This window comes from Littorina saxatilis, unplaced genomic scaffold (genome assembly GCF_037325665.1).
Source record: "Littorina saxatilis isolate snail1 unplaced genomic scaffold, US_GU_Lsax_2.0 scaffold_1647, whole genome shotgun sequence".
Taxonomy (NCBI): Eukaryota; Metazoa; Mollusca; class Gastropoda; order Littorinimorpha; family Littorinidae; genus Littorina; species Littorina saxatilis.
Window position 1 is genome coordinate 1 of NW_027127627.1, and position 12,500 is coordinate 12,500.

The following is a 12,500-nucleotide window of genomic DNA, read 5'->3' on the forward strand; positions in this document are numbered from 1 at the left end:
GGGTGGGGGAGAGAGGGAGAGAAGGGTGGAGGAGAGAGGGAGAGAGAGGGTGGGGGAGAGAGGGAGAGAAGGGTGGAGGAGAGAGGGAGAGAGAGGGTGGGGGAGAGAGGGAAAGAAGGGTGGAGGAGAGAGGGAGAGAGAGGGTGGGGGAGAGAGGGAGTGTGTGTGTGTGTGTGTGTGTGTGTGTGTGTGTGTGTGTGTGTGTGTGTGTGTTTGTGTGTGTGTGTGTTTCTCTATGTCTATCTGTCTGTCTATTTTCTCGCGGGTAATGCGTGCGTGTGTGTGAGTAGCCATGTTGGTCGGTCACAATGATATGAAAGTGAAAATGCCTTCAGATTTCATTCAGAGGTGCCATATCATGTATAATGTCTTTGTGTTTAGGAGGAACGTTGGTGAAAGTCGCTGAGTACAATGCATTGACCGAACAACTGGACTTCGGGAAAGGACGCAAGGTTATATGGTGGCGTAAGTAATTGTCTGCTTTCATGTTTAGCGATAGCAGCAATATTATGTTTCTGCAGAAGTGTTAAGCTAGCAGCTATTTTATCATCTGAGATTTGTTTTGTTGAAGTGTTGTGGCTGTTTACAGTTCACAAAAGAAAACATATGGTATGTATTGTAAACTTATAGGCAATATGTATTTTGTCCCTATGAACCTGAAATAAATACCACCATCCTCCGCCCCCTAACCCCTCTCTCTACCTACCTGCCTACCTCTATCTACCTGTCTCTCGCTCTCTCTCTCTCTCTCTCTCTCTCTCTCTCTCTCTCTCTCTCTCTCTCTCTCTCTCTCTCTCTCTCTCTCTCTCTCTCGTTCTCTCTTTCTCTTACTGACTCTATCTTCCTCTGTGGGAAATGAAAGCTCTCTGTCTCTGTCTCTCTCGCTCCCTCTCTTGTTCTCTCTTTCCTTTTCTTTGTCTCTTCCTAAACTCCCCCACCCATTAAACAATAATTGTCCCTCTGTCTGTCTCTACCTGTCCTCTCTTTTGACCGCCTAAAAGTGTATCAGGGACAGTCATTTGCCATTGATTTGTTTTGCTATGCTAGTTTTTTTTCTTCGCAAAGCAAGTTGTGATCAGATCCGTCCCATCACGCGAACCGTTTATATGTGATTCCTACATACGGGCATTCAACATCGATCATTTAAACCACCCCTCCCTTTCTTGTTTTATCAATAAGACTGTAATTGTAAAGAACGCTGCGGGGGTAAGTGTAGACACAGCCAGATATGTTTGCAATGAACTGGGAGTTGTTTTGGTTTATTTTTTTCTCAATGCGCGTACACCACCCACTCAAGTCTGCAAAGGAAGTGATAATCGCCGTGCTATTGATCTACGTATCTCTTTGCTCTACTTGTTTTTTCTTCGGTTTTTATTTTCTTCGTTTTTTACATCCCCGGTATAGGGGTGTGTATAGGATTCGCTCCATGTGTTTGTTTGTTTGTGTTCGCATATAGATCTCAAGAATGAACGGACCGATCGTCACCAAACTTGGTGAACAGGTTCTATACATTCCTGAGACGGTCCTTACAAAAATTGGGACCAGTCAAACACACGGTTAGGGAGTTATTGGTGGATTAAGATTCTACAAGGACTTATAGAGGGACATATTAATGGTCAAAGGGAAATAACCACACTTGTTAGCAGTGCCTGCTCAGTTGGTGGCAGTGAGAATGCTAAGGACGGGGGTGTTTTTCCTACCTCGGAGGAATTTCTTGTTTTTCGTGTGTACATACTGGAGCAGAAAATACCATTACATTGAGTATCTTCTTACAGAGGCAAACCAGCATGCAAGCCACAATGCAGTCAAGCAAACGGGCAACCAACAAACCATAATTTGAAGAACAAACAAACTTTATTTTACAAGGATAAATGTTCAACGCACAATACCTTGTCGAACAACCTGTCCTTTAACTAATACTAGACTTGTAATATTCACTAAAGAAGCATACAAACAATAATTTGTTAAATGTTAAATACAATCGTAATATTAAAAGAGAAGAAAAGACGGAGAAAAAACACAAAGAAACAACAACAGACAAACACACACGCATAAACGTGAAGACAAACACTCAAACAGACAAACAAACAAACGAACAATTGCACCGTTATCTGGCGAAACTTATTGCTTGACATTTTGTTTGAAAGACATATTTCCTTGTATGTATACGGACAATTATAAAGTTGCTAATATCTTACGTTCAGTTTTACTGTGTGCCATAACAGATTAACCAATTGTAATTGGATCTACGTCCACATCGGCAAATTCGGGTTTGCAAAATGGCTATCGGGTTTGTTTGTTTTGACAGGTGACGACAAGCCCCCCAAAGATCGTACCGTGCAGTACGAGGAGCTACGTCACGTGTCCACACCCGTGTACCTGTCTCTCGTCGTCCTGGCTTCCACAGGTATCATCATGGCCTGCTGCTTTCTAGGGCTGAACATCCATTTCAGGAGACACAGGTAAGAACCCATTATTACACCTGTGTACCTGTCTCTCATCGTCCTGGTTTCTACAGGTATCATCATGGCCTGTTGCTTTCTGTGAGAATCGTATGGGATTTTAAACAATAGGTGGAGGGGAAGGAGGTTGTTACACCTGTGTGCCTGTCTCTTGTAGCTCTGGCTTCTGTAGGTATTACCATGGCTTGCTGCTTTCGGGAGACCTAACATCCGCTTCAGGAGACACAGGTAGACGTTTCACCTAAGAGAGGGGCTTGGGGATTGGAAATATAGTGGCTATGCAATGTGTCATGCCATGTACCGTTGGTTGCAGCACTGTGTTTAAGTCAGCTAGAATTGTGCAATGCCATGTACCGTTGGTTGCAGCACTGTGTTTAGTCAGCTAGAATTGTGCAATGCCATGTACCGTTGGTTGCAGCACTGTGTTTAGTCAGCTAGAATTGTGCAATGCCATGTACCGTTGGTTGCAGCACTGTGTTTAGTCAGCTAGAATTGTGCAATGCCATGTACCGTTGGTTGCAGCACTGTGTTTAGTCAGCTAGAATTGTGCAATGCCATGTACCGTTGGTTGCAGCACTGTGTTTAGTCAGCTAGAATTGTGCAATGCCATGTATCGTTGGTTGCAGCACTGTGTTTAGTCAGCTAGAATTGTGCAATGCCATGTACCGTTGGTTGCAGCACTGTGTTTAAGTCAGCTAGAATTGTGCAATGCCATGCACCGTTGGTTGCAGCACTGTGTTTAAGTCAGCTAGAATTGTGCAATGCCATGTACCGTTGGTTGCAGCACTGTGTTTAGTCAGCTAGAATTGTGCAATGCCATGTACCGTTGGTTGCAGCACTGTGTTTAGTCAGCTAGAATTGTGCAATGCCATGTACCGTTGGTTGCAGCACTGTGTTTAGTCAGCTAGAATTGTGCAATGCCATGTACCGTTGGTTGCAGCACTGTGTTTAGTCAGCTAGAATTGTGCAATGCCATGTACCGTTGGTTGCAGCACTGTGTTTAGTCAGCTAGAATTGTGCAATGCCATGTACCGTTGGTTGCAGCACTGTGTTTAGTCAGCTAGAATTGTGCAATGCCATGTACCGTTGGTTGCAGCACTGTGTTTAGTCAGCTAGAATTTTGCAATGCCATGTACCGTTGGTTGCAGAACTGTGTTTAGTCAGCTAGAATTGTGCAATGCCATGTACCGTTGGTTGCAGCACTGTGTTTAGTCAGCTAGAATTGTGCAATGCCATGTATCGTTGGTTGCAGCACTGTGTTTAGTCAGCTAGAATTGTGCAATGCCATGTACCGTTGGTTGCAGCACTGTGTTTAGTCAGCTAGAATTGTGCAATGCCATGTACCGTTGGTTGCAGCACTGTGTTTAGTCAGCTAGAATTGTGCAATGCCATGTATCGTTGGTTGCAGCACTGTGTTTAGTCAGCTAGAATTGTGCAATGCCATGTACCGTTGGTTGCAGCACTGTGTTTAGTCAGCTAGAATTGTGCAATGCCATGTACTGTTGGTTGCAGCACTGTGTTTAGTCAGCTAGAATTGTGCAATGCCATGTACCGTTGGTTGCAGCACTGTGTTTAGTCAGCTAGAATTGTGCAATGCCATGTACCGTTGGTTGCAGCACTGTGTTTAGTCAGCTAGAATTGTGCAATGCCATGTTGTGTCTGCTCTCATCATACCATCTGTCATGTCATGTGTCTTGCTTTATGACACGGCATGCGTCACGCAATCGGTCACGTTTAAAACCATCCGTTGTGCCAATATGAACACCGTGATTATCGTCATCCTGTGTCACTCCAGAAATGTGACATGCCATGGCTCGTGCTATTTGCCATGTCATGTGAACGTTTATGTGTCATGCCATGTGACATGCCATGTGTCTTACTATATGTGTCTTGTCATGTGTCAGGTTCATGAAAATGTCGAGGCCCAACACGATCAATGTGATCATCGATGGAAGCATCCTGTGTTACTTCTGCACTTTAAAATGCCATGATTCGTATTATATGTTGTGACAGGTGTCATACAATGTGTCATAGTATGTGTTAAGCTATGTGTCAGATTCATCAAGATGTCAAGTCCCAGCATGAACAACGTGACTATCGTCCTGCATCCTAGTTTACTTCAGTACTGTGTCATGCCAGTGCACGTGCTATTTGGCATAACATGTGTGCACACATGTGTCATGTCATGTATTAAACAATGTGTCATTCTTTGTGTCAGGTTCATCAAGATGTCGAGTCCCAACATGAACAACGTGATCATCGTTGGGTGCATCCTGTGTTACTTCAGCATCGTCTTACTGGGGACAGACGGCAGCATGGCTTCGTCCTCGCCTGACTTCTTTAGATATTGGTGTCGGGTAAATATCAATCTTTATTTCATAGTGTACTAGGCCGTGGGGGGGAGGCTTAGGGGGGCTTAACGTCATCACGGGTAATTAACGTATTAGGCACATATATGCGGTGATATACCTCATAGCTCGCTTCGCTTTCTTTAGAAGATATTATAAGATGTTTGATGGGTTGTTGACAGACCAGCTGTTTTGTCGGTCTTCGGGGGAACATATCGTCTTTTGTTTCATATTTATTGACCAAGGCCGACGGCCGCGGTCAATAAATATGAAACAAAAGTCGATATGCCCCCCCCCCCCGAGGACCGACAAAAAAGCTGGTCTGTCAACAAACCACCAAACATCGTTTTTGTCATCATTTTGGTAGTGAGAAAACAAGTGCACAATCAACCCAGGGAGCCATGCTTTGAAACACGGGTTCCGTGCTGATAACCACACGAGTCCCGGTTTGATAACCACTGGCAATCAACGATAGCCGTGGAGCGAGGATTATCAGAATGAGCTGGCGTGTGAAAGCAACTTTCTGTGTTTTTGAGTTCATTAAATGTTGGGATGAATATGTCAGGTTTGAGGATGCACAGTTCTATCCTGTAGGTTCATCTCGGTATTCCACCCCCTCGGCTTTCTGTTGTAAATATTAAGCTGAGTGATCGAATGTGGAAGCTACGTTTGGTCAAAGGTCACAGAAGATTTGCGTCGTGCAGCGAAGGAAAGAATCGCACTCTTGTTTCCGTTTCAGTACCTCTTTGTTTTTCATTAGACCTGTCATTCTGCTTGCTCGGCTTTGTTAGATGTTTGCATATCTTGTTGCTATTTTCTTTGCTTTTATTATTGTTTCTTATTTGTGCTTCGTTTATCGATATAACGTCTTGTGCACGGGTCAAAATGTGTGTGTCAGGGGTCGTTTTACTTGAACTTGACGTTCGTGTTTCTCCGAACGTCTGTGTATCGAAACACAGATACACGCACTCCATGACTCTGAAAGAAGACAAAACATATCGCTAGGTTTCATTTGTTTTTGATGAATGTATGACCTTTCATGAAGTAGTTTTTGTTGTTGTTTACTTTTGCCAGTTTGCCAGTTCGTTTTTGGAACTTTGCAAAGCAGTGTCGTGTCGTCTGTTTAGGTCTGGGGAAACACCAATGAAAAGAGCCGAAGAATCCCGGAGCGTTTCTATTGGTTTTGCTTTTGATTATCCATGTATAACCTGCTTCCTGCAACTATGGTAACCGGGGATTTATTGCCTGGGGAACATGAGATTTATTTCCCAGGTGCTTGTGAATGAAAACTCGTGAAAATGATGACAAGATGCATTGTCATCATTTTCACGAGTTTTCATTCACAAGCACCTGGGAAATAAATCTCATGTTCCCCAGGCAATAAATCGAGGTGGTGAATGGGTTTGAGCTTTCAGGTGAAACGTGGATTGTCAAAGTAAAAGCCAATCAGGCTGATTGTTTGATGTGTGGAACCATCACGGCTTTGGATTTGTGTTTCCGAGGACAACGATTAAAAGCATTCACTCTCAAAAACCCAATCAATGTTGATAATTACCGCGGCGACTCATGGTCAATTTGCAACTTATCTCTGTAATCGCAAAATCCACAACGAAAAGTCATAAACACTTAAAAAGAAAAGAAATATGCTCAACACTTACTGAACTCACACGTAAGATCGCAGCTCTGTACATTTTCAGACTGGAAGAAAAGCGTCAACAAGCTACGTTTGACGTCACATACAAGGTTGACGTGTTATCTCGAGCTACTGTGACGATGCTTTGTGGCCCGGAGTTGGATTCTAAAAATTCGTCTCCCTGTGGGTTATTGTGCATTTTGTTGCACAACCAAAATGATGACAAAAACGATGTTTGGTGGCTTGTCATCAGACCAGCATTTTGTTGTTGGTCCTCGGGGAGCATATCGCCTTTTGTCTCATATTTATCAACCGCGGCCTTCGGCCTTGGTCGATAAAGATGAAACAAAAAACGATATGGTCCCCTTGGACCAACAAAAAAGCTGGTCTGTCAACAAGCCACCAAACATCTTATATTATCTCACTGTATTTTATGTTATTTTATGCCGACGTCTTTTTGCGATGCATCAGTGTGTGTTTCCTGTTGAAAGAATGAATGCGTTTTGTCCGAGAATCTACGAAACACAAGGCTATCGTTCTTGGTGATGTCTTTCGTTTCTGCTACTTTAAATATTGGTGTCGAGTACATATGATTTATTATCTGAGTTCGTGTTCTTTTATTTTTGGGTAAGATGTATGGGATTATCTCACTGTATTTTAAAACATAGGCCACTTACCTGTAGCTAAAAAGTGTTACAACCGTTCAGCTGTTCTCTTAATCTTGTCTCCACTCGCTTTGCAGGCAAGAGCATGGGTTCTGGCCCTTGGTTTCACCCTCGCCTTCGGTGCCATGTTCAGTAAGACGTGGCGCGTACACGCCATCTTCACAAATCTTAAACTCAACAGGAAGGTAAGCACTGTAATATTGTAATTATCTTTTCTTGTTTTAATTTGTTTGCTGTCCTGACACTTGTTCCTTGTCACGATGTGCTCTCACACCGCCCCGTCCCAGCAATCACTGCACCATCAACATCTGAATTTCGTTCCGCTGCCAGGCTTGTCGAACCCACGACCTCCCGGCCCACATGCGCTAACCACTGCGCCACAGGGACAGGAGTGTTCCATAAATGTCTTTCCTTTTCTTTGCAACTTAGTCTGTCCCAGTATGGTGACGACAGCAAGATTATTTCTTTATCAAATGCAGATCAGATATACTACAACAATTGTGCAGACTTAGCACCCTTAACAACAACTGCCTGGTGGCGATTTGTTAAATAATCGTGAAACCATTTCAACAATTGTCCTCTAATTCCTACTAGTTCCAGTTTATATATAATAACCCTTTGTGCCAGACTTTTTTAAATGCCTTTGACACATCACAAAAAAACAGCTTGAGTGGTAATTCCCATATCGTAATTTAAACAGAACTCGTCATAAATAGAAGCCAGTTGACAGATGGTAGAGTCACCAGGAATAAATCCTGACTGTGCAGGTGTTAATATAGTATTTCGCTGTAAAAAGGTATAAACATGGCTGTGAACACAGCGCTCCATTACCTTCCCAACACAACTTAATAATGACATTGGTCGATAATTGTTACAACAATCTGCTGGGCCGGCTTTGTAAATAGGAGTGACATGAGCCGTCTTCCACAAACTAGGATATATATTTTACCTTCTCGAAGGCTTCTATTAAACAAACATGTCAGGGGTTCTGCTATGGCGTCAAAAGCAGCAACTAGAAGTCTATTGTGAATACGATCCGGACCAGTGGCTTTACCTTTATAAAGGCCTTCAACAACCTCTTTAACCTCGTCGACTGTAAGATAAATCTCATTAAGTTCGCTGTCGAAAAGGTGTGTGTGAGTGTTTGTTTGTGTCTGTATGTATGTGTATATGTGTGTGCGTGTGTGAGTATGTGATTGCCTTCCGCCTGCATGCGTTAGTGTTTGTCCATGCGCGCACGCATGCGTGTGTGTGTGAATGCAATGTATTTAGAGCGCTATAACGTTGACGTGGCAGTTCAAGTTCCAGAGATAGAAATATGCCCGGAAAGTTGAGAACTCCAGGACACGGTAACCTTAGTGACTGAAAATACACTGGAGTTAAAGATGTTATTTCATAACTCAATAAAAAGTCCACTTTTAGAACTAAATCCTTGAAAATGCTAAAACAGCGCATATAATTTGCAAATGTCTATCAAAGCGCTACATTTAAAGAAATTACCCCCCTTGCATTTCCTGTCGAGCACTTTTCACCGAAACCAAATTTTAGCGAGTGGAACACAGCATTTCTTTCACCTATCCAAGATCTGTGGCATCATCTCCGCGGGCGTGTTCGCGTTCTTCTTTGACATTTTAGATGTTAATAGAGCGTCGGCCATCCATCCTATAATTTACTCCTACACTGCTTATGATTTCTCTTGATCATGAAGAGTAAAGCAAAAAGTGACAACTTCCTCTTTTCTTGGAAGCTAATGAATCTACATTACGGGGTAACTGCTTCTGCGTCTGAATCAATGAACCCAACAATTCGAATGTACAAACCGTTAAAAAAAACACTAGGTTCGAGAAGAGTTCTGTACGATCTGCCACCTATATAGAGGGAGCGAGAGAGACCGATATAGAAAGCTTTCATTTCCCACATAGGAAGATAGAGTTAATAAGAGCGAGAGAGAGAGAGAGAGAGAGAGAGAGAGAGAGAGAGAGAGAGAGAGAGAGAGAGAGAGAGAGAGAGAGAGAGAGAGAGAGAGAGAGAGAGAGAGAGAGAGAGGAGAGAGAGAGAGAGAGAGAATGCTGAAGGGTATGCGCCCATATACAACATAATCATAGAAAAACATTGTGTTGTTTAATAAATGACATAAATTTGTACACATCAAATAATAATACATGTGTACATAAATCATGTGACAGTAATTAATTTTTTTCATTCCCTGATAAATGTATTGTGCTAATTTGGATATTTGACTGACATTTCCAGTAGACATAAGCAAAGTATAACGGTACATACATGGATGATTATACTATTTTGGCTTTATCAATAATACTCTTAGGTCACGTAGTGCAGGACAGCAAAACATAAAGTGTATTTCATTTTCTTCAGCCAATTTACACAGACGACACAACAAATCTTCCTCACTCCGTACACTATACCTACATCTGTGTACAGCAAGATCCGATACTCCGAACCTAAACTTAGTTAATGCACTTTTCACATAGCTGCTCATTTCCATATCTATATACGTTTCAGTACTGCTTCCGGTCTTAAACCATCTGTATGTAGAAAATCGATCACTGCTTTGCATATGGTCGTTCCAGTCTTGCCATCAGCAATCTATCAATCGTTGTCTAAAACATTTCAAAAATCCACCAATACTGTCCACCCCTTGGTTGTACCATACATCTGCAAACCCATGAGAGAACAAACACTTTCGAACATCCGTCGCCCATGTAATCTTGCCATTACAATCTAACTTATAGAGAACTTTGTATGCTTTACATGGAATCTTAGAATTTTCCATTCTTGTTAATTTTAGCCAATGATATGTAATGCACTTTACATATGAGTTTAGATATATTGGGAATCTTCCCAATTCACCATAATATTACATTTTCCTAAAGAGTTTTTTATGCTCTATCCAGTGGTGAAAACCGTTTTAGAAAAGAGCAAAAACTGTTTGAGTTATAAGCCTGAGACTAAGGTGACCCTCACACTGTTACCAGACACTCCCCGGACTTTTTTTAGCCCAGCGCAGAACCGCGCGAGGTGACATGCGACTCATTTCGTGGTGGAGGCTCACAATTATTTTGTCGGGTAGTTCAAAAAGCAGTGAATATCATATTGCTTTTAAGAGCACCTTTTTTCAGCTTTGCTTGTTGATCTCCATTTACTAATTGATTGTATGAGGCTTTGTTGTATGACATTTTGCTGAATAAAATTGTTTAAAATTGTTTAAACCAAAAAGTAGTGAAATAATTGCGATGCACGTGATATATACCCTGTGGGGAAAATTGTATGGTGGAATTTTTCGCGGATAGGACTGTATAGTTGCAGGTTATTATCACGTCTGGCAGTTTTCAGGTAAGATGCGAATTATGTGGTATTTTACACCTATATTTCCACCCGCACGACTGTACGCCCACACACACCTTTGACACCCGCCCACACACACCTTTGACACCCGCCCACACACACCTTTGACACCCGCCCACACACACCTTTGACACCCGCCCACACACACCTTTCACACCCGCCCACACACACCTTTGACACCCGCCCACACACACCTTTCACACCCGCCCACACACACCTTTGACACCCGCCTACACACACCTTTCACACCCGCCCACACACACCTTTCACACCCGCCCACACACACCTTTCACACCCGCCCACACACACCTTTCACACCCTCCCACACACACCTTTCACACCCGCCCACATACACCTTTCACACCCGCCCACCCACCTTTCACACCCGCCCACACACACCTTTCACACCCGCCCACACACACCTTTCACACCCGCCCACACACACCTTTCACACCCGCCCACACACACCTTTCACACCCGCCCACACACACCTTCCACACCCGCCCACACACACCTTCCACACCCGCCCACACACACCTTTCACACCCGCCCACACACACATTTCACACCCGCCCACACACACCTTCCACACCCGCCCACACACCTTCCACACCTGCCCACACACACCTTTGACACCCGCCCACACACACTTTTCACACCCGCCCACACACAGAGCAACCCACTCCTCCCTAGCGATAGATCTAAATGTGAATGTTGAAGTGCAAATAGGTGCTCACAAAAAGCTGACAATTAAGACTAACATCATGATTTCCGTGAAGACATCAGATGTTGCAACCCCATTATAAAAAGCAATAGCAGAGTTAATCTATTATTTAAAAAAAAAGGATCGATTCTGTCCTCAACAGACCCCCCCCCCCCCCACCCTCTCTTCCTCCCTCCACCCCCAACTTTCCTTCGTGTGCCCTCGTCTCTCTAATCTTGTCGACAGCTCTTACCGGTGCACCGGGCGCAAAATTGACCCGCCGCCTGCACCACCAAAAAGGAAGACGACAAAGATGATTAGAGTGTGCTGTTTAATTCTCAAAAAACCGACGCTTGGGTGCCCACCTCCCATCCCCACTCCCACCTCGATCTGCCAACCCCTCTCCTCTCCATCCCCCCCCCCCCCCCCCCCCCCGTCTGTGTGGCACCTTCTCGCCTTGACGGTCTTCTGCTGCACTCGGCCAAGGAGGACGACGAGGAAGATTGCAGAAATGTGAAGCCGGTGTTGTACGAGTTAGGGTTTGGGTTAGGGTTAGGGTTTGGGTTAGGGTTAGGGCGAATTACTCTCCACGACAGGTGTGCTCCCGAGTAAATATTTCGTAAGAAATGTCTGCTCCCCTCACGAAAAAGTTACTCCCCCATAAAACGAGAAAATTACTCCCCACGGCAGGTGTTCTATGAGTACAAATTTCGTTCGAAAAATTTACTTCGCTTGCGAAACGATTACTCCACCCCTAGCACGAGCAATTTACCTCATACGACAGGTGACACACTAAAAGTCGGATCACCACTTCGTCACCCAACAGGAAGTCACTTGCGGTTGTCCGAACGCGGTGCGTGCTGGGGGAGGCACGGTTGGCCTAGTGGTAAGGCGTCCGCCCCGTGATCGGGAGGTCGTGGGTTCGAACCCCGGCCGGGTCATACCTAAGACTTTAAAATTGGCAATCTAGTGGCTGCTCCGCCTGGTGTCTGGCATTATGGGGTTAGTGCTAGGACTGGTTGGTCCGGTGTCAGAATAATGTGACTGGGTGAGACATGAAGCCTGTGCTGCGACTTCTGTCTTGTGTGTGGCGCACGTTATATGTCAAAGCAGCACCGCCCTGATATGGCCCTTCGTGGTCGGCTGGGCGTTAAGCAAACAAACAAACAAACAAAAAGCATGCTGGGGGAGGGTAGCACCCAATCGGGCGACTCCCCGTGCGAAGAGGCACAGTCGGCCGCCTGAAATCTTTTTTACAAAACCCGCTTTCTTCGGTTTAGTGCATTTCATCCGTTCAACTGAAGTTGACCGACTGTGTTATCG

At 44.2% G+C, this 12,500-nt stretch overlaps 1 protein-coding gene across 1 annotated transcript in view; it reads left to right on the forward strand.

Annotated features, from left to right (window-relative positions):
* Positions 1-4,376: 4,376 nt before the first annotated feature.
* The window catches only part of LOC138956037 (gamma-aminobutyric acid type B receptor subunit 2-like), a gene marked incomplete at its 3' end in the record, with an annotated part of 14,453 nt that continues 6,329 nt past the window's right edge, over positions 4,377-12,500 (forward strand). Inside the window, exons 1-3 of the mRNA XM_070327505.1 lie at positions 4,377-4,456; positions 4,681-4,819; positions 7,186-7,293. Coding sequence (XP_070183606.1) covers positions 4,377-4,456; positions 4,681-4,819; positions 7,186-7,293 — 327 coding nt within the window. The remainder of the gene's footprint in view (positions 4,457-4,680; positions 4,820-7,185; positions 7,294-12,500) is intronic.